Consider the following 22433-nt stretch of genomic DNA (forward strand, 5'->3'; position numbering starts at 1 on the left):
TTGAAATGTGTAAGTATTTTCTTTAAATTTAATCTTTTTATAGTTGTGCGTGTGTGTTCATTTGTGGGCCTATACGTATGAATATTACAAATTTGATGTTTTGATATTTTTTGATTGTTAATGAATTTTTTTGTTCTACTTGAAGTATGATAGCACTTAGTCTAGTGAAACCACTTATTAAAAAGAGTATTTAACCTAGCTAATACTAAGATACTAACTTTCTGAAAAAGACATCTCTTGTAAAAGCCAGCCTTCCATGTTACATCCCAAACTTGTTCCTCCAGCGGGAAGCATAGTCTCCCCCAGAGTGAGCCCCGATCAACAGTTCCCGGTTGTGTCTTTTTTCAGCCCCACCCCACCAAAATTTCGTAAGCTGGACTCAGTCTAGCTGAGTTGGTGCTCCTGTCACGAGTGTAACCAGCACTACTTACGATGCAAAGCAACATGAAAACATCAGCGTGAGCTATGCCAGGCGGGCACAATGTTGTGATAACACAGCACATGGGAATATGGTGCGTTAGCACAACAATTGCGCACACCGCTATCGAGTTGCATCACCGAGGCTGGAACTCCCACTCACCGAGGCACACTAAAATTTGAATAAGACGTACGGAAAAAATTCTGAATTGTAGCAAAATATAGCGCACAAGATATTACTATCTGTGGAAAAATTAAGATTTGTTAGTATTTAAAGGAACCTGCTGATTTAGAAGAGCTATTTCTACAATCTCTTGTGGCTGATGTTCCTCCAATAAAGAGTGTACTGTATTCTAGAAAGCATTCATGTGCAGGAGTTTAGGGAGAAAAACTTTTTCAGAGCCTCATTAACTACTATGTGCTAGGGGAATACATTAATGTGTAAAAAATTGAGTGGAAAGTACGTAACATGCCTTGCGTGTCTTTTAGGGTATTTTTGTTTTAAACTATATTTAGAAGAATGGAAATTGCTAAAATGCATGTTTTCATTCATCTTTAGACATGAAAACATCTTGAAAAGATTTTTCAAAGCATTCAATTGTAACATCTTTATCTTAATTTGTCTGCCACATGGTTTAAGTTTAAATTTCATATTTGTAATGTGCACGATGAGAAGACTGCATGCCAGTTCAGAACATTGCGCTTAGAAGATACTGCACTAGAAACAATAGCGAGCATCGCACGTATTGTCCGGCCTCTGACTAAGCAAGCCCCTTAACACTAGTTGCATGCTGAACATTTACAAGAGAGTACTTGGGAAGTTCAGCTGTGACACTATTGGAACTTTTTTCTTCTTTGAATTATACGGCCTACAGCGCTACGCCAAACGGCCAAAGGGTCAATTCGTTTCAGTGCAATCATCAATTTCAATTCGTTGGTAATCAAATATCAGCATGTAAATGTCACACCCTTGCCTTACCCGGGACTCGAACCCAGGACCCCTCGCAACCGTAAGCCAGTGTGCATCTGACTATGCTACGGGGGTCAGCTGACTATTGGAACGTATGTACAAATACTTGCACAATGACACTTTGAGTTAAGCTGAATTCCGTTCAAAGCACTTTCAGCCTGAGATTGAGTGGGGGTGCACCAGATGGCTTCTGAGATAACTAGGAGGTAGTGAAGTTACACATCAGTACCTATGGTGACACCTGTTTGGATGTATGAGAGTCATTCAAATGTAAACAGGAATAATTTTTATACAGATATTGGTGATTTATGAAATTACAAAAAATGCTGTATTTTTCTATAGCAGATATGAAGGTTTTTGATCCCTTCATGAATAAAATTAATTTCATTTTAATAAACAAACAAAAAACCACATCAGTTATGCTCAAAAATATTGAGTTCCGCTATCCATTTCCTGGCTCCATCAGATCAGGTCAGTGGTCATCTAGATTAAATATATGTGGAAAAATACAAATTGATATAACAATTCATTAGTCACAAGTGAAGCTATTGCATGCATGTTAAAAAAGTCCAATCATGTGGTGGCACAACTCCTGAAGTTGGCAGTTCTGAATATATTCCCTAGCTTGCTCGTACTGTATGTAATAAAATACTAAGCTCGAAATAAAATAATTGTAAATATGAAAAAAAAAAAAAAATCTAGGATTCGTTCAATCTCATCTGAAAAAGTTATTTCAAAAATCAAGGTTAGGAAATTATTAATGTGTCAGCCTTGTATTACACTAAATTATGTTTATTAATCATTTCATTAAACTTTAAACCCGCTTCTGCGGGTAGGTTTCGGGCATAAGGGGAACAGCCACATCCCACCAAGTGTTTTACATGAAACTTCACAAATTACTTGTTAAAAAAAAATCAAATTACAAATTAGGTGCCTGAAAGTTTTAAAATTCAAAAGTTAAATTTGAATATAAATAAATAAAATTAAAAACATGAGTCAAAATAAAGACCATCAGTGGCATAGTGCGATCACTCTATTTACTATATTTACCTTAGGAAACACAGTTAGCAGTAAGAATAATATTAAAAAGATTGAAAGAATTATGAGTGGCCTTATTAGTTATTTAAGTTTTGAAACCATGTCATCTCTGACTCAAGCAGTTTGGTTGGAGGGTGCGTTCCGTCAGCAATGAACTAGTACTGACTGAGTGGGGAAAAAAAATGAGAAAATTAGGAATTATATATTTTATATGAAACTCTCATTTAACACAATGTTAATGATAGGTTCAACTACTACTAGCATCATTAGTTTACATAATGCCACGAGCTTCACTAAGCCGACAATACCCGCCAAAGCAAAGTATAAGAAGATGCCAGACATATACAATGACAAGCCATTACTCAGGGTTGCTACTCCTTCCTAACTCTATGGCTAATCTATTGCGAGGCCGGAAGCATTGTCACACCTATACAACCAATTTAAAAAAATCACAAGTTGGTTTAGGTTTTACCTGAAAAAGAAAAAAAATAATCCCCGGGCATATTCTACGCCGTCCGTCTTTCATTTTAAGGTCATGTTTCTAAATTATATATTCCTCACCAACGACCAGGTCGTTGTTCCTCACTGATGGTTGATATTGGTTGTGTTGTCGGTGAGCACACTCCTATTACCAACGAGCATACAATCATTCCTATTACGTAGCGTGTAGCTGAGAGTAATGCGATGTCATTCTCATGGCTGTTGTTTGTTTAATTTAGAAGTTTAAATATGTTTAATTTTTTTATTATATAAACATTTTAACCTTATTAAGAGGCGAAATTTCTTCTTCAATTTACTTACACAATTTCTAGAGGAAATTAGAAAAAATAATTCTAAATACAGAAAACCAAATAAACAAATAGTCCCTCTCCTTTTCACGTCATTTGCATGTAACGATTAAATTATATTAAACGTATTTTGGGCGCATCATGGTGGTAGGAAAAATAGTTTCAACCATTGGTCACTCTTGTTACCACGGTTTTGTTTTTGTTAAAATAATAATATTTTGTTCTGTCGTTGAATGGTTGAATATAACGTATTTACAATATTTGGTATTTATTCGTTGCTTACGATTGTATTCTGAGATTCTTTTTTCGACAGCGGTAATTTTCAACGTTTCAAGAAATTAATGTACATGTTATGTTTACATGTCAGCATTTGGATTTTGCGGTAACGAGGCGTGTCTCATAAATGATATGACGGTAGTGGGTGATGATTGGTTATATGCACATCTCTAAAAATATATTAGGTAAGTGTAATCATGTTACACGCTTTTAAAACTACCATCATTTCACACGATGCTGTTTTTTCCATTATCTAGGATGGAAGTTTGTATTAAAAATAAAATTCTAGTCGGAATTACTTACATTGAGAATTAGCCGTTTTGAGGGGGATACAAAAGTGTCATTATGGGAAAAATAAATTTTTGAAATCAGAAATTTAGTTTTACCGCATTGTACTATTTTAATTAATAAAAGTTAAACACACTAGGTAAACAACAGTTGAGTGTGGGAAATTAATGCACCGTGAGAGGGGTAGGTAAGTTACTTGACAATATGAGGGTTCTTTCCACTTAACTTAAATACCAACTGGTTTTATAATTAATGAAATAACATTCTAGTTTACAATTTACCTTTAAGGCTTTGACACAATCAACATTAGCATTAGGTGGTGGATTTAAAGATGGTTATGAGAGCATGTTTTCTCCCCCCTCCCTTTTCCAGAGAAGTGTAAACTATGCACTGGATAATACAACTTGTGAAGTAATAAACATCTATTGTACTAGGTCCAGACTACCGGTGCCCCACCCAGAAGTCAATCATGGGTCCGCTCTTGTTAGTATTTCATAAAGCACAACACAGGTTGTGGGTAATATATAAACCAGAGGCGGAGGAGAAGGATATTGAGTCAGAAATAAGGGGTAGGGCTCATGTGGTGAGTGGGGGTAGAAAATGGGAGGAGGGAAAGTGACAAGGCAGGAGGAGAGGAGAAGAGTAGGGGTGGATCTGAGTTAGTGCGAAGTAGGAACCATGGGTGGTGGGGGGAGTTTAGCAGACAAATGGGTGAGTTTGATTTTTGGGCAGAGGTGGCAGGGAGGGGTGACAGAGGCCTGAAAGCAGGTAAGAACGTTGCTAAAAGGGGGAGGGAAAAAGCTGCAGCAGAGCTGGCGAGGAGGGGCAGTGCAGTGTCGCCAACAGAGAGGAAGGAAACACAGCCGTAGGGAAGGGAAATTCCAGTAAAAAGGGCAGAAATAAAGAGAACCCATTTGCGAGCGTAATAGTCTATTCAACCATCAGTTGTAGCCCAGAGTTCACAGAAGAGAGCATAGTACTTGGAGTAAATTCAGACATGGCAGTGCTGCCACCAGAGGAATATGAGGCCATATTTTTATTGGTAAATTAGTAGTTTTATTAAATTTTGTGCTAAGATAGGTTTCAATTAAATTTCATTTGTCAGTAGTAAAGTTATTCTTCTTTAGGTGCTTTATTAAAAAATAATGGGAGTGAAATTGCGCATGCACCATACAATGAAATTTTCACTGAAATTTTCACAGGATGAAAAAAAGCTACATCCAAAAAAAGGCTACATATAAATATAAAGTGATGTTTTATTCCGTATGTATAATATAATTGCATTATAAATTACTACATTATTAATTAATAAATTACAATAAATATTCAGCATATTTAGGTATATAGTATTTTAATATTCAAATAATCTCAGTTATTTGACCAAATCATATAAATAATTTTATACACTTGTTTATATTATGTATATATATGAGTATTTATTTAATTTTCTTATTTGATTGAATTTTACTTTTCCAACTGTATATATAATTTCACTTCAGTCATTTATTATTTTATTTGTATTGTTTGCATGCAAAATTAAAGTTAGTTTTTTTATTATGCTAAGTAAGTATAACTTTCAACGTGTGTACATAACTACACGTACTCTTTTTTTTTATTGCATTAAATTCACTTCAAAACTCAGAAGTTTATAATATTAAAGATTTTACAAACTGATTTAAAGGGTTTTCAAATTTGTGTTGTGTGTTTTTTATTTTAAATTGCCAATTTAATCCATTGAAATGTTTATTTCCATACCAATGGTTTTTATTGAAATACTTCATCATTAATATTACTTTAGCCATTTGTGTTTGCTAAATTATAATAGGTTCGAAATAAGTAAATAAAATATGTTGACATTTTTACCGCATGAAGGTTAAAACCAACATGCCGAATTTGTAATTTCGTACAGTGTAATTTACTATGTCCATTATGTACCAAATTACCAAAAATAAATTTACAAACCTCATAATTATTAGTAGAGACCGGAAAAATTCGCGAATTCATTTCGCGATATGTTATAAAATACAAACAACAGTTATACCTCAGTGCCGCCTCTGCTATCGGCTCACAACTCACCTGGATGACTCTGGGCCGATGAGAAACACCCGACCAAAGCTTCATCGAATCACAGGCCGCTAGCGCCGGGACGTCTCGCAAGACGGCGGCCAACGAGTGGGTGGCATTTGACCGAGAGTATGTAGAACTATGGAGTTCATCCTGGAGGTCGTCGAACCCGCGAATTTTTCCCGGGTCCCTGATCACTAGGTGCTGAGTCAGGCGACGTGACCAGAGTGCCGGCGAGCGAGGAGGACAGGAGTGTGGACGTGGCAGGTGGAGCGTAGCGGCCGGCCACCATGAGCGAGGCCCTGCTGGAGGACGTGCTGACGTTCTCGAGCCGCGCGGTGCAGTTCGACCGGGCGGGGCAGCACGAGGTGGCGGCCTACTACTACCGCGAGGCGGCGGGCTTCCTGGACCTGGCCGTGCGCGACGCCACGGACGAGGCCGGCGCGGAGACCTGGCGCCGCCGCGCCCAGGAGTACCGCGACCGGGCGGAGGCCCTGGACGAGCTCAGTGAGTGCCTCCGTGGGGATTCCCTGGCACGACTTGAAACATTATTGTGCACATACACCCAGGGGCTCAAACCCCCCCCCCCCCCCCCCCCCAGCACTAAATCTTTAATTAATTTCTTATTCAATGCTCAAACAAATTTCATATTAAAATTAATAAAAAACTTTACCATTGCAATATTTTAATTTAAGAACCGAAAACTGCTAAAATAGCACTATTATACACCTTAAAATTCAAATTTTCCCGGGGGAGGATCCCCCGGACCCACCCGCTTTAATACCCGGGTGGGGGGGGGGGGGGAGTCATGCTTCTTAACACCCCCCCATACACAAATCCTGGCTACGCCACTGCATACACCATTGCTGGTGTTCACTGTATGCCATAGAGAAACCACAAGAATGGAGAGGAAACACGAATACATGAACATACAGAGAAAAAACTTTAACTTACAACAACATTACCATCCGCTGTCCTCTGTCCAATCTGTTCTTCCTCAAACTTCTCCTCCTCCTCGGCTACGCAGCCCACTTGGATTGCATGCACATGGAGAATCTCCCGTTTTTTTTCCCTCTTGTCACGTGACACCATTTGTGTATAATCTTATCACTGGTGCCTTCCGCCTCCGCCTTCCATCCTCAACTGCCACTGCCAGGCCTACTCCATTTGTCCTTCGCCTCGTTTCCTATCCAGCACAGCTTATAGCCATCCCTTAGTTCCGTCCGCCCACTCTCTCTCCACTCTGGTTTGCTCACGCCAAAACATCTAACATCGTCTCTGTCATAACATCCACAATTTCCTCGACCGTCTCTGTAGGAGTACCAATAATCAAAGTCCCTAAACGTAGCTTGGGGTCGATCACCAGGTTTATACATTTGGCACATTACTTTAATTGCTCGAGTAGATTAGTTTTAGTTTGCCGGCTTACTGGGCCTGTTGCGTACTACACCAGGCTGGTGGTGCTGCCGTCTATAGGCCGCCAGGTGGGCCTGTGGTCCGGGCAGTGGGGCAGACATCAGAGACTCCCCGTCCGCCGGCTACCGTCCGAACGTAGGCCTTGCCGATGTCATTCATCCGATCCCTCCCACCATGAGTGACATTCCAGGAGCATGTATTACTACAAGGTCTCCTCCGCCTGAAGCCGCTGGACCCTGCAGGGAGTCAGATTATTTTCCACCGCACAACTCTCTGCGTTGTCGCTTGCTGTACGGTCTACTCCTTCGCAGCAGGTGACCCTGGCCAGACGTCAGTGCACAATACGACACCATGGCAACTAAGAGATTTGAGCAGTAACCATAACATTATATGGCAGAGGAATGAATATACATGTATATTGCAAGTCCCTTGAGTACGTTTAAACTCTGTGCTGGCCATTTCATGTGTTTTTTTTTTTTTTTTTTTTTTTTTTTTAAATTCTCTCCCCTAACAATATAGTTTATAAACAAAATATGGTAACAGAACTACTGTCTACTCATCCGGCCTCAAGTGTATTCTTACACGCCTTTTCGTAAATAGAAACTACTCTTATCTTGAGAAGTTTCCAAACTGCATGGTTTCTTGTGAAGCTCTGTATTCCACATGTGTGCAGAGATAGGCGGGGCCCTTAACAACTTCACCGTAGAGAACTCTTACTAAAAATCCAAAAATGTTCCAGTATGCTGGAACACACTACAGAAGTTGGTATAGCAGAGTTCCAACCACGCCAGGAAATGTCCCGACTGAGGAGACGTGATGGTTGTCGCAGAGCGCTCGCCTCCGCCCGAGGCGTCGCGCGGCCAGAAGGACCTGCAGCAGTGCCACTTCCTGTTCGACCAGGCGCTCACCGCGGATGAGGCAGGGCTCGCAGAAAAGGCGGTGAAGCTGTACACCAAGGCCATCGAGCTGGGGCTGAGTGCCGTGAGTCAGCGTTGCCTCTCCTGCAGTCATGGCCGTGTTTCTTCCTTGTGTTTACCCATTACAGGACAAAATAAAGATTTACATAGCATGAAAGTTAGAAGAGGAAAATATTTATTGGTTTTATATGCTAGCGCAGCAAAGTTAACACCCGGGGATTGCAACAATAAAGTAATAATTTTAAATCTTAACATTTAATTAGTATTTTTTTTTGACTGTTATTCATACCAGATTTCTTCAAGCCACACAGATGTCGCCCGCTTAAAATATGACAGCTATGCTAACTATGGGATACTGTCTGCTTCAGTTAATTCATTTAGCATCAGAGCTCATGCAAACTATTCTGATAGTTTAGCTACCGGAAGTGTTTCGTGCCGGTCAGAATTGCGTGGCGTTGAAGGACGTGGTTTCCCGTACAGCGGAAGGCAACGAGTGACCCGGAGCTGCAGACCAAGCTCGCCAACCTCGCCCGGCAGGCCTTGGAGAGGGCGGAGCAGATCAAGGGCATCCGGCCCCCCGCGGAGAAGCCCGCTGGACCCCGCCCGCCGCCCGTGAGCGAGAGCAGGAGCCCCATCCCGCCCGCCAGAGTCATCGACAGCAGAGGTGGGCCTCCGCGCTCAGTCGCGCCCGCGTCTCGCAGAGTCGGGGTCATCTCTTACTTAGTGTGCTAATTTCTGATACCTGGACTTTTAAATGTCCATCATACATATTTCAGTTCCTTTGCAGTCGGTTACTAGCCTCTGATGATTGATGGACGGAGTTCTGCTTACTACTATCTATCTTCTGTACTACATTTTAGTACTGGAAAATAAATTTCATTGCAAATATGGGCGTGTCATGGTAATGGCTACAATAGGTAGTATTTCTTTGAAATCTACCTAAAACAATAACACTGAAATCTCCTCTTTTAAGATCAGTATTGGCCTAAAAGAAAAACCATGAAATATTGTCTCTATTTACAACTAAAATCTCATCTTTGATTATAGTGACCATAACCTCTTTTCAGGCCATTCTAACCAGTCAAATCATGGAAACTAGAGATATCATAGTCCAGAGGTTGCCATTTTACACCCGTGGTAAGATGAGTTCGACTATTGATGTGCTGAACTGTGAGACAGGGTCCTCATTGGCCGGGATCGCTAATGCGTGACGCTCGTGTGAAGTGTCGTCTCGGGCCTCTAACCACAACCGTGCCAGCTAAAACACTATCAAGTTAAAACCAGCGTAATACTACATTAAATATAAAAAAAAGCACCCGTATATAAGGGAATCATGACTGATAAGATAATTTTGAGTTAACTGTTTTAACTATAAACACAAATCGCAATCAAAAATTGGTCAGTTCACACGTGGAATGTTTATTTTCAATCTAAGTCTCGTGAAATACTTTATTTTATTTTGGATATGAAAAAAATTTCCATTATATTATATAAGTGCATTTCGTGAGTTTGCTAAAGGTTGAGTGTTGTGTATTCAATTGAAATGGTTGTTAAGACCACAGCTTAAGTGCCAAGCACAAGGGCGAAGGCTATGGCACAGAGCACGGCACACGGGTGTGATGAGGGGCTGTGATTGGCGGGGCTGTGCTCAGAGGCGAGGCGGCAGCTTCATCGCGGCAGCAGCGCCCACCTCAAGGTCACGGGGCAGGCCACCTACACCGAGGAGGAGAAGCGCGTGCTGCTGCAGACGTCCCGCATCAACGGCATCGAGTACTTGCCGTTCATGAGCGTGGACCTGGACGAGAAGTTCCAGTACAAGCTGCCGTTCAGCGACAGGGACGGCCTGCTGGCGCTGTCCCCCAAGCAGCGTCGCGACTTCTCGCGCTGGGCCCGCCCCGCCGACTTCTGCAAGGAGCCCGTCATGGTCGCCGGCCAGTTCGTCGACTGCTTCAGCATCAAGCAGACGGTCGTGTCGGACTGCTCCTTCGTGGCCTCGCTGGCCGTCAGCGCTCTGTACGAGCGTCGCTTCGGCAAGCGCCTGGTCACCTCCATCATCTACCCCCGCAACAGCCGCAAGGAGCCCATCTACAACCCTTTCGGTGAGTTCCCGCCCTCCCCTGTCGGCATTAGAATTGTATACAACACTCTCTAAGACGCTCTTTCAGGCTATGAATGCTGTGAATTACAATAATACACATCCAGGTCTGCAGTCTGCCGTCACCTGGAGTCTTGTGCTCGAGACCCAGGTGGAGCCTAGTGGAGACTGGTGGAGGGCGCCAGGCTAGCTCGTGGTCCAACCAAATAGGGTCGTGTTCCATTAGGGTCGTCGGCTGTGTTACCGGAGTGTGGGAGTGCTACTCCAGATAGAGAACACTGGCCCTGAACAGCGCTGGTTCCTAGCTGGTTGTAGGTGTACTGACCACCAAAGAAAACACTATGTTTGTATTGTGTCCCCTGGCGTGAGTGTGCGCGAGCGTGCGGGTGTGTGCGAAGGGAAGTACATGGTGAAGCTGCACGTGAACGGGGTGCCGCGCAAGGTGGTGATAGACGACCAGCTGCCCCTGGGCCGCTACGGGGACCTGCTGTGCTCCTACTCCAGCAGCCGCAACGAGCTGTGGGTGTCTCTGCTCGAGAAGGCCTACATGAAGGTGATGGGCGGCTACGACTTCCCCGGCTCCAACAGCGTGAGTGCTCCGCTCTCCACGGACGAGATTCTGTGGTCTTAAAACAGGAGATTTTCTCTCTTCGTAGCAGTTATTCCTAAAGTATCGAGTCTGCTGCATCAGCAGTAGGTGTGCAGTCGCATGAAAAATGTTCATGAAAATAGAAGAAGATTTTCGTTCATATTTTATAATACAGAACATCAATTGCAACCACTTGACAGGAGACATAGTGGAAGATGGCCTACAAACTTTAATTTTAAAAACACCTGTGTTCTAGATTGTATTTGAACCCGTGACCATACGGTTAGAAGTTATAAGGGCACTGACCTCTACATAACAGGTACACTGGCTTGTGTGAGTGATGCCCATGAACTTAAAATGATAAACAGTTTGTTTATCTAGAGGGTTGAAACAATATATAATTTATACCAAACGTCACGTGTCTTAATGTTGGATGGAAATTAAGTGTAGTTTTTTTTTGTTGGAAAGAATGTTGTGTAAAATTTTCAAAGAATTTTTTCACTTTTTTTTTTAAATTTTTGTTTATCAGTGCAAAATTAAAAATTTTAGGTGAAAAATCTTATGCTTATGAAGAAGTTTAACCCTTTCCTGCCTGGCGGGACTTGTGAGTCCCACAATGTTTGAAGCCCCATAGAAATAGTGTGTGCGTGTTTGAAACCACATGCTGCCTGTCGGGACCTCTGGGTCCCTGTATAGCTCCGCTCCGCCAGTTGTCGAATGAAGTTCGATTGACAGCCGAGAGGTTGCAGCACTAAAACGGCAGCGCTGCACCAGTCTGGAGCGCCCTTTTTTTTGTTCGTTGAGCTGGACATATGATAAAGTTCTGTCAGAACTTAAAAGTCCCATCATTAAAAAATATATTAAATATAAATAATAAAAAATTGGAAAAAATTATGCTCTCCTTTTATGCCTACTTAAATTTAAAAATGAAATAAAAATTACAAAATTCAATTTTTTTTACATTTCTAGGCAGGAAAGGGTTAAAGAGTTGAAGACAGTGGCGAGGGCGTACTGGGGAGTGTGCCTGCTCGCAGAACATTGACCTGCACGCGCTGACGGGCTGGATCCCGGAGCGCGCGGCCATCCGGCCCTCGGAGCCGGACTTCAACGGCGATGCGCTGTTCGAGAAGCTGCGCTCGCGGCTGGAGAAGGGGGACGTGCTGGCGACCGTGGCCACGGGCGAGATGAGCGAGGCGGAGGGGGAGCGGGTGGGGCTGGTGCCCACGCACGCCTACGCCGTGCTGGACGTGCGCAGCGCGCAGGTGGGTCCGCTCGCACTTCACTGTGGCGCGATCCACGATCCACTCTCGAGGGCGACTCTCACAGTGGCAACGTTACAATTTTGTTTGTTTGTAACAATAGTAGGGAATATTAAACAAACATGAAACAAGATATCGGCTATTACAAACTGCTTTTATACAATATACTAAGTTTTTACGCATGTTTCACTACTTTTAAAAATAAAAATAAATGTGCCAATATTTGATGTGTTTGAAAGATTAAATTAAAGACACAATCCATATGCAGGAACGACCAATCAGCAGGTCGTGAATTTATGTGCGTATGTGCATTATCTAAGATTAAATTATTAGTACATATTTATTCATATTGGAATGAATGAAGTTGGTAGGTCCAAGCAGTGGATCGGGTTCGAATCCTGGTGTGTGACCCTCCTGAAATCACTCTGTAGGCAAATGCTGGCTCGTTCTCTGTACAATAGGATTATGTACTTCTGAATTGTGTTGTGTAAAGTTTGGTGTCTAATATTCAATCTTCAATGGGATTTTTCAACCAAAACAAATAAAAATAAATAATTTTAGTTAGGTATATATTTGAAAACAAAATGTTTCAGGGGCTGTAATTGTAATATTGGTCTTAAATAACAATTTTAATTATAAAATCAATGATAAGTGTGTTGGTTTCATTTGCAGGGCGTTCGACTTCTGAAGCTGAAGAATCCGTGGTCTCATCTTCGTTGGCGAGGCAACTATTCCGAACTCGACACGAAGAACTGGACTCCTGAGTTGCAGAATCTCTTGCACTTCGACCCGAACAACGCGGCCATGTTCGACAACGGTGTGTTCTGGATCGACTACACGAGCATTTTGAGGTTTTTCGACGTGTTCTACTTGAACTGGAACCCGAGACTGTTCAACTACACCTTCTGCATTCATCAGTGAGTATATTTCCCTGTGAATAACAAGAAACATTAATGACCAATGATTTGTTATTAGAGTGGAATTAGATCTTTCATTAAAAAAAGTTAAGATACAGTAGAATACCGGTACAATGTACCTCATTATAACATATATTTCACTTTATCGTATTTTTTTTAAGTCCCCGCAAAAAATTGTATCTTCACTATGCAAAACGGTTTCAGTTTAAAGTATCATGTTTTCACTATAACGTATAAATTCTACTAGTAGCGTGGCATTACTACACCAAAATTTACTTAAAATGGTAAATAAATTTCCAGCTAAATGATTAATGTTGTAGAACAAACAGAAAAAAATACCACCGCAATGTATTTTCTAACCTCTAAACCCTCAAAACAAAGTTAACAAACAGTTGCGCGCACTACCATAGATTATACCGTACGTAGTATGCGACGTGAGCAACACACCACCATTCGATACATCGGAACACGGAACTTTGAGAGAAGTATTAATTATTTAGACAAAAGTGTTACGCTACACTAAAAATACTGTTTGATGTCTGTGCCGGGATTGTTATTGTTGAGTTTATTTTCAGGTAAACGAAAGCAATTCATGCTTAAGGAAAAAGTGGAAATACTCCGAGAACTGGACAAGGGGTAAAAGCAAGTCACAGTTGCGAAGACATATGGCATGAGGCTCTCCTATAGCTATTTTTTTAATATTTTTTTTCTCTTTGTAAAGATGATATGTATGTATGTTTCAGTACTAAGTACTTTCAGTACTAAGTACAAAAACCTGAGGTCCCTGTAAGTACTTAGTACTGAGATTCTACTGCCAATTAAAAATACATTATTTAAAAGAACCATTTGGTCTTGTAATGACGACCACTGGGGTGGATGCGAGCGCAGTGCTAATAGCGGAGCGGCTTGCAGGTCGTGGAAGGCCGGCGCGGGCCCCATCAAGGACGCCTACAACGTGGGGGAGAACCCCCAGTTCTGCCTGGAGGTGGAGGAGGGGGCGGGTGCGGTGTGGATCCTGCTGACGCGCCACATCACGGCCCTGGAAGACTTCAAGGAGAACCGGGAGTACATCACCGTGCTGGTGTACCGCAACGACGGCAAGCGCGTCTACTACCCCAGTGAGTGTCCGTCGATAGTCCCTGCCTTCTTCCACGTTGCGTCAACCCGAGTTCAGTAATAACACCTTCGAGTCGGCCGAGTAAAGTCCAACCTTTTTTTGGTCGATTAGAATCGAGTCCTTAAAAATTGATTCGAGTTTGAGTATTTAAACCTAAAGACAGTTGAGTCTCATCCTATACAATAAAATTGACTTAAGCCGAGTTGAGCTTTATCTACTCAATTGGTTTGGCTCGAGTTTCCAAGTCTCAGCCCATCTCTAATTATATGGGCACATTATTTAAGTCAGTTAATTTGGTACTCGTACGCTATATTGCCAGCAACTTTCCATTATCTTAAGTGATTACTCAAATTGCACATGATTACGGACTCTTCCAAGATATAAGTAATATTTTGTAATATATGACTGAAAATAATAAATTACAAATTTTTAAACCGGGTATTATGCTGAAATATGTTAAATATTATATTTTAAAAAGTAAAAAAAAAAAGTTGAGGAACCTTAAACAGGGCTTAATTTGCTAATTTTGGAATGGTTGACCAGTTAAAATCTTAATTGTATGATTTTCAAGATTGTTTGGTAGCCAGAAACTGGTACCGTGTAGTGTGGAAACTTGTTGGCAGACGACCCTCCCCCGTTCATCGACGGGGTGCGGATAAACAGCCCCCACTACCTGTGCAAGCTGGTGCTGAGCGAGAGCAGCGCGCGTCGCTACACCCTGGTGGTCTCCCAGTACGAGAAGATGCACACCATCCACTACACGCTGCGGGCCTACGCCACCTGCCCCATCTCGCTGGGGAAGATACCCAACCCCTACGAGTACAGCAAGCAGGTGACCGCCACCGGGCGACCGACGTGTTCAACCTGACGTTTGGCCCGTCCGTGCCTTGATGACCCGAGCACAATTCTTACGTGTTGGAAAATTGAGAATTTAACTTTACACCTACACACTGAATTAAAATATCACTTTGTGTCAATGATGGATTTCCACACGTAACAAAAAATTGCATACAACAAAAATCGTTGTAGATATATTTGTGAACAAATAAGGTCAGTACTATAATTTTTGGTATAGTTAGTCATGTTGCTGTGTTGTGCTTCTCTGTTCCAACTGTCTGATGTTCACTCTCGCTTGTATGGTCTCTCAGCGATGAGAACCACTTATTGGAGTTTGCTGCAGGGTCCCTCCCACTTTCTTCTATCGCCACATTCTTCACTTCTTTGCAACCTTGCTTTTGTGAACAATGGTATGACTCAATTTTCTTTCAACCAACTGCCTCTTAATGCCTTAAAAGAAGCAGTATAAATCACGTGTACCGACTATGACACCAGAAAAGCTCGTAAATACAGTATAAATTTACTGTAGTTTCTAACTTTCCAGTCACTTGTAACTTTGTATCTGTTTGTGTAGGTCTGAGATGGAATGTTTGTTTCCTACGGGGTCGGTGGTGACATGAGACCCTGTGCAGGTGTCGGACGGCCAGTGGAAGGGGCCCACCGCCGGCGGCTGTGGCAACCACCCGGCCACGCACTTCAACAACCCGCGCTACCGGCTCGTGCTGGAGTCGGCGCGCAGCCAGCTGCTGCTGGACCTGCGCGGCCCCAAGCAGTACCAGATCGGCATGGACGTCATCTGTGTCGTCGCCAGCGACCAGAACGCCCCGGGCCGCTTCTCCAAGAAACACTCGGGGGCCTTCAGGTGACCCTCGTGTGTCTCTCTAGTGGTCGGCTTGCAATACAGATGCGTTCGACAAGTCGCAGGACCTGGCTTAACACCCTTTTTGCAGTCAACATGCATGGCCTAGTTTCACTACTAGGTCTACTGAAGTACTGAAGCCGAATACTTTAGACTCGGTAAATTAGCCTCAATTATTTTTTAAAATATCGTAAATGATATAACTTACTTCTAATATTTTAAAACTATATTTTTAGTTCAACTTATTTAAAACCCAATATCAGCATTCTAAATTATACAAATAAATATATTGTTCTCTCCTCGTAGGCTTAAAACCACAAAACATTCGAATGCACATTTGTTTTTAAAAATCATAAAGTACAATATCTTAGCAAAGATTATGTTCACAGGTTTAGTTAATGGTAATTCACAAATCATGTCTGTTAATTGGGTTATGTAGACTTACTTTTGAAGTAATCTCTAGAGCATCTAATTATAGCATAAACATTATGAACTGTCGCTTCGCGCACTTGTGTCTGCCACGAACAATACTCTATGGTTCCAGTATTTACGTTTTTGAGAGAATCCTACTGGCACATTACTCTTTGGACCCAAGTGCAAATGACCGGAAGTGTGGTTACGCACCTGTATACAGAAAGCCGCAGGAAATATTTTCACCTAAATTATTAAGTGCATTTTCATTTAAATTTTTTTGTTTTCCGTCAGTAATTACGGCGTGTGTTGTAGTGCATGCACCACAACATTGCTTTTGTTTTGATTGTTGCTTTTTGCTATTATTACGTTGGTGCCAAATGCTGGACCAATCCCAGCAAGGCGCCGGTAAATAAGCACAATTTCATATTTTTTCATGTCATTAGTTAACCTTTCATGTTTCTTCTACAAAACAGGAGAAAATCATCAGCAGAACTTGTCATTGTACTGGATTTGTCTTGTAACAGTCAATTTTACAAGCATGATAATCTGCAAATTATATGTGTGGTAGTAAAAATTTAATTTTTTAAGGGTGAGGTAATTCCGGTTTCGGAAAGACTACAAAAAAAATTGTTGTGGCATTTTAGGAATGACTTTACTAATAAAAATTTTAAAGTTATTTTGCTATAAAAATATTAGAAATAAGCCAGATTAAATAGCTTTTATGTTGAAAATTAGCAAAAAATAATAATTGCAGTTAAAATGTAAATTACAAAAAAAAGAGGGCATGTTTCTTTTCCCTGTACCTTGACATTGTCCCGGGCTGCGCCCTTCTGAGCCCGATGTGCCACCACCTCCCCCCTCACACGCTGCGAGCCCCCTCCTTCCACCACCACCCTCTACGACCGCCCGCCGAAGTGTGTCGGCCCGCGCCCGCCAATGTGACGTCAGCGCTCCGCTCCCGAGAGTTGCCGAGCAGTGAGTCGCGAGCGCTGCGAGAGGAAGGAGCTTCGTGCACCTGTCGCCGTTCTCGGAGGTTTTGAGTGATACAGGGGAAAACTGGCTACGTCACGGCCCTGGGAACAGAGTATCCGGGTCCACATGCCCATTACACATGTGGTGGCGTCCTAGGATTCGACTAACACTTCAACCCCCTATCGCGATAGCAAATGGCACCCATCAGCGTGTGGCGAGGCAAGTGAAAAATCGGTAAACGTGTACTTGTACGATTGTTGCACAGCCGAGAACTACGAACGCGGGTAACAAGACTGATAATGTGGCCACTTCGAGCGCACAGCATTGTTGAGCCGAGTCTTTGTGAACAGTGTGCAAGGGAATGGCGGACAACAATGAAATAAGTGCCGGGGCAGGCAGAGTGAAAACTTGAGTTCATGTTAGACATTAATAGCATGTACATGTACGTGTCTGTACGTGTACATGTGGTGGCGCCCTAGGATTCGACGAACACTTAAGCCTCCCTTGCGGTAGCAACCTTAATAACCAAGTGCAGAGAAGGGACAGAAAACTGCTGAGATTTGTATTTAAGGCAGCGTGTTAATTGCTAACTTCTTGTGTAACTGTAAGAGGTTTATTTGTTCCAGATCCGGGTTTGTGGTGATGGAGCTGGAAGACGTGCCCGCGGGGACGTACGATATCATCCCCTCCACTTTCCTGCCGGGCCAGGAAGGACCGTTCATCCTCACCGTCAAGTCGTCGAGTAGTTTCCAACTGTCTCTGGTGCAGTAGGGCGGTGTCGCTGTTTATCGAGAACAGCCATGAGCCTAGTGTTTCTTACGATGCTTGTGAGCAGATGTGGGCCTAATTACCGACCATTGTGGCCTTCTTTGAGCAGCGGGTCGTGGTGGTAAAACTGGCACGAGGGAGAATTAAGATACTGTGGCATATTCAGCTTCTGGAAACACTATGTGAATTTTATCTGCAACTCATTGAAATTTAACTATTGTTCCAAAAATTATTTTTTCCATTCACTAATTTTTTTAAATAATTCGTTGTTCACGATTGCAAACAAAGGGCAAAAAATAATTATATATATTTTTTTATTTGAAGTTGATGATCTGTTCTAACCTCGTTGCAACAGTCCAGAACAAATTACAGGGGTGCCCATTCAACTGTCGAACTTGAATCACAATTTGTAGTGTTTCCATGACGTGATTAATAAGTTTGGTTCTGAAACCTGTGTGTGTAGAAAACAATTAGAATATAATAATATATTTAAGAAATCTGATGAAAGAGCTGTAAATTATTTGCTGATATAATTGCTTCTACGGAATTATTCATTAACTATGTATATATGTACAAGTGAAACATAGCTTATTCTGTTTTACTCGCTGTTTTATGCAGAGCCATTATGTGATATACACAGTTTAAATTAGCTGCTGTTTAACAAAACACTAAACCTATTTTTATACTCCTTGTTATTTGTTTGTACAGTTGATTTATATGAAAATGTTTTATCTTGCCAAATAATAATATTTTAATTTATCATTCTTTTCTTTCTTCCTCCCCACCTCTTAAATTCTCTACATTAGAGCCATCCATTCTACCCTCTAAGCACAAAAAATTTTTTTATTGAAAGGGTAACCAATCAAATTGAGCTTTTTCATGCATCATAATAGTGGAACTTCAGTGATATGTACATGATATTACGAGCTTCAAAGTTGCAAGTACTATATTTTTAAATTTTAATTTATTTTGTTTGTATATTTAAATTTTGTATCATGCCCACCAACAGTCTGAAAACTTTAAATGTTGGTACAACGAATAGAATACACTCATAAAAAGTAAAAAAAAAAAAAAACTAAACATACAAGGTTAAGACATACAAACTGACAGCATAAGGAAAATTGTAGTTATTGATGCATTTTCATTTTTATTTGCAGCCAGGTAAACCATATTTTGGTTCAGCAATATTATCAACGTAATTTCTGCTAGTTCCTCTGAAATATGAAACCATTGTTTAGGTTATTTTATTTTATTTTTGAGTAAAAACGTTGATCTATCTATCTATCGTGACTATCAATTTATATGCTGTTGAAACTATGGTGTTTACTCTTAATGGTCGTCTTAATGACAGTGACAAGAATCATTAGAATTTTTTATTTATAACTGTTACTATGTATACCCATTGTTATATAAAATTTTAAGATTTAATTATTTCTGTAATTTAAATTTCAAGTAATATCTAATAAATAAATGTATTTTTAATAAAACATTTATATTTAAATTAATATTTGTAAACAGTATATTTATTAAAAATTTGTAGCTGTCAGCGAGAATCGAAACTCAAGCATCTTGAGTGGCCAGCGAGTACATCACCACCCGGGCCGCTGCGCTGCTGGCCAGAGTGAAACATGACTTGTATATATATTGTGCTTAAATTTGCAAAGTTTTTTTTTTCTCGAATTGGCTAGCCAATGCAATTATTATTTTATGGTGTGAACATCCTAAAGGTTGTATGTACTAACACACAACACAAGTGTCATTCTGAAGTGAATCTCCCAAGTCCTGCCGTACCCGTGGAAGACTGGGGATTGGCACCTACCACCTACGTATGTTACCAGCTGGGGTCAATCAAATGACGTGCCAAGCGTGGTGGCAACACTGACTTGTACAACGGTCATTGGCCACAACCAGTGGTGCATGCAAAATAAATTATTTTCACCAACAAAAGGAAAGATTTTACATGTAAACAGTGGGAAAAGTGGTTCTATTTCCCTTCTTAACCCCCCGAATGAAATTCTGCATATTTTCACGGCTAGGACTACTAGTGGAGACGTAGCTCGTCATCTGGCTGCATGTACGTGGGGGCATCAATGGTAGTCGAAGCTGAACCTTCTTGACACCTGGGTAAGTATCTAGGCTCCACATACAAGTCGCTCCCTGAAACATCCATGGGGTCTATTTGCCCTTGTCCACAGCATCCAGGACCTCATAGTTAAACCCAAGAGGCACGTCAATCATATTATGCCTATAACTAAACATACATTAGACAATTGCAGGTCTGAAAAAAAAACCAAGAAAAATACTGGCTGGTTGTTTAAAGTGAAAAACTGGCTGGTATCCCTATATGTGTATGACAGGTAATGCCATTTATTTTATAGTAAAATAATTTGTAAAACTTGTCTAAACTTATGACTCCTTTGTAGAAAAAAATATAAGAATTAGCTATAAAATCATTCATTCATTAAATAGTTTTTGACATCTTTGGGAAAGAGTATTTTAAAGTTAATTTTACTCCCTGGTAGAATGAAAACTAAATGGCTGGATAGATAGATCCCTTTTGTGGCAATTTGGCACCAATCTGAGAGCAGTTGAAATACTACTACCTCTTCCTTGTTTATAACTCCCTGGTAGAATGTACATGCAATGGCTGTCTTTTGTCGCATTTTGGCGCCAATCTGAGAGCAGTTGAAATACTACCTCTTCCTTGTTTATAACTCCCTGGTAGAATGTACATGCAATGGCTGTCTTTTGTCGCATTTTGGCGCTAATCTGAGAGCAGTTGAAATACTACTACCTCTTCCTTGTTTATAACTCCCTGTTAGAATGTACATGCAATGGCTGGCTTTTGTCGCATTTTGGCGCCAATCTGAGAGCAGTTGAAATACTACTACCTCTTCCTTGTTTATAACTCCCTGGTAGAATGTACATGCAATGGCTGCCTTTTGTCGCATTTTGGCGCCAATCTGAGATCAGTTGAAATACTACTACCTCTTCCTTGTTTATAACTCCCTGGTAGAATGTACATGCAATGGCTGGCTTTTGTCGCATTTTGGCGCCAATCTGAGAGCAGTTGAAATACTACTACCTCTTCCTTGTTTATAACTCCCTGGTAGAATGTACATGCAATGGCTGTCTTTTGTCGCATTTTGGCGCCAATCTGAGAGCAGTTGAAATACTACTACCTCTTCCTTGTTTATAACTCCCTGTTAGAATGTACATGCAATGGCTGGCTTTTGTCGCATTTTGGCGCCAATCTGAGAGCAGTTGAAATACTACTACCTCTTCCTTGTTTCTGACTCCCTGGTAAAATAAAAGTGAAATGGCTCCCTAGATCCTGTCATAGATTAGGGAAATAAACAGAAGGATCATAAGGGATGTGAAGCCTAAAGGGAAAGATGTTTTCAGTGTACTACATGTACCAATATGGCGGCTGTTTCTTTACAAATATATACGCTGCACATGTATTAGAGGTTAAAATTCAATATATATCATTACACTTATATAATCAGAATTTGCTTTAAATTATATATATACATATTAACAATTAATATATAAAGCTATGCTTCCGAACCGCTTAATTACAGTCGTTAATAAAAGCAGACTGAAAAACTGACTCACTATTAAACAAACATACACCATATTGGTATGAGAAAACCAGAAAAAAAAATGGGGGAAAAAACAGTTTCACATCTGACGGCTAATACTGTATCGTGGTGTTATGCCTCTTTTACATTTATTTATAACTGCCTGGACAAATTAAAATTAAATTGCTTGTTTCAAGTTAGGTGGCGTTGACGTCATCCGGCCGAAGGCCACCCTAAAGCCTGACCTGCAACCGCCAGTATCCGACCCCGCTAACAGAACGCGTCCCTAGCCATTGCCCACCCGAGTCAGGCGAGCGCCGCGGAACTTAGGTATTATCAACGCCCTTAACTTAATCGGCAAGACAAACTGAGTCACGTACACAGTAAATTCACTACACTTTAAAGAATACGCCACTTTAATTTAACAACACCGTGCAACACAAGTGCGATGTAGGAGTGCCCGGGTCACTCAATTGTAGTTTTTTTTACTAAAACAGCTGTGAGTGCTCCCCTTGCGGCCTTCAGCCTGAATTCAATAGTGAAATATGTGACTTAACTAAAACCACCCCAAATTAGCATTTATCATGCGCCACTGGAACAGTCATCAAGCGATGAACAGTCTCCAGTGTGACTCTGATCATTCAAACTTATTTTATACAAACTTGTTACATGTCATTTCTAAAACATATATAAATATATATTAAGTTAATTATTAAGTTTTATTGTGTGAATTTACAGCCACTTACATTTTGTTATTAATATAATTTTTTACGAATAACGGAACTTTAGAAACTCTGGCGCGACAGGGAGCTCACCCCGCCCCTCGCGCCAGGGCCAGACGCCGGTAC

The 22433-nt window shown here is 41.2% G+C and overlaps 1 protein-coding gene across 1 annotated transcript; it reads left to right on the top strand.

Moving 5' to 3' along the window:
* Positions 1-3354: 3354 nt before the first annotated feature.
* Positions 3355-18763, top strand: LOC134537040 (calpain-7-like). Its single transcript, XM_063377257.1, has 12 exons — positions 3355-3674; positions 6109-6348; positions 8087-8238; positions 8655-8838; positions 9827-10273; positions 10668-10858; positions 11893-12120; positions 12790-13034; positions 13947-14152; positions 14775-14983; positions 15621-15850; positions 17860-18763. Exons 2-12 carry the CDS (start codon positions 6132-6134, stop codon positions 18002-18004), a joined length of 2454 nt encoding a protein of 817 aa, XP_063233327.1. The 5' UTR covers positions 3355-3674; positions 6109-6131; the 3' UTR covers positions 18005-18763.
* The last annotated feature ends 3670 nt before the right edge of the window (positions 18764-22433 follow it).

Source organism: Bacillus rossius, chromosome 11 (genome assembly GCF_032445375.1).
Source record: "Bacillus rossius redtenbacheri isolate Brsri chromosome 11, Brsri_v3, whole genome shotgun sequence".
Classification (NCBI taxonomy): domain Eukaryota; kingdom Metazoa; phylum Arthropoda; class Insecta; order Phasmatodea; family Bacillidae; genus Bacillus; species Bacillus rossius.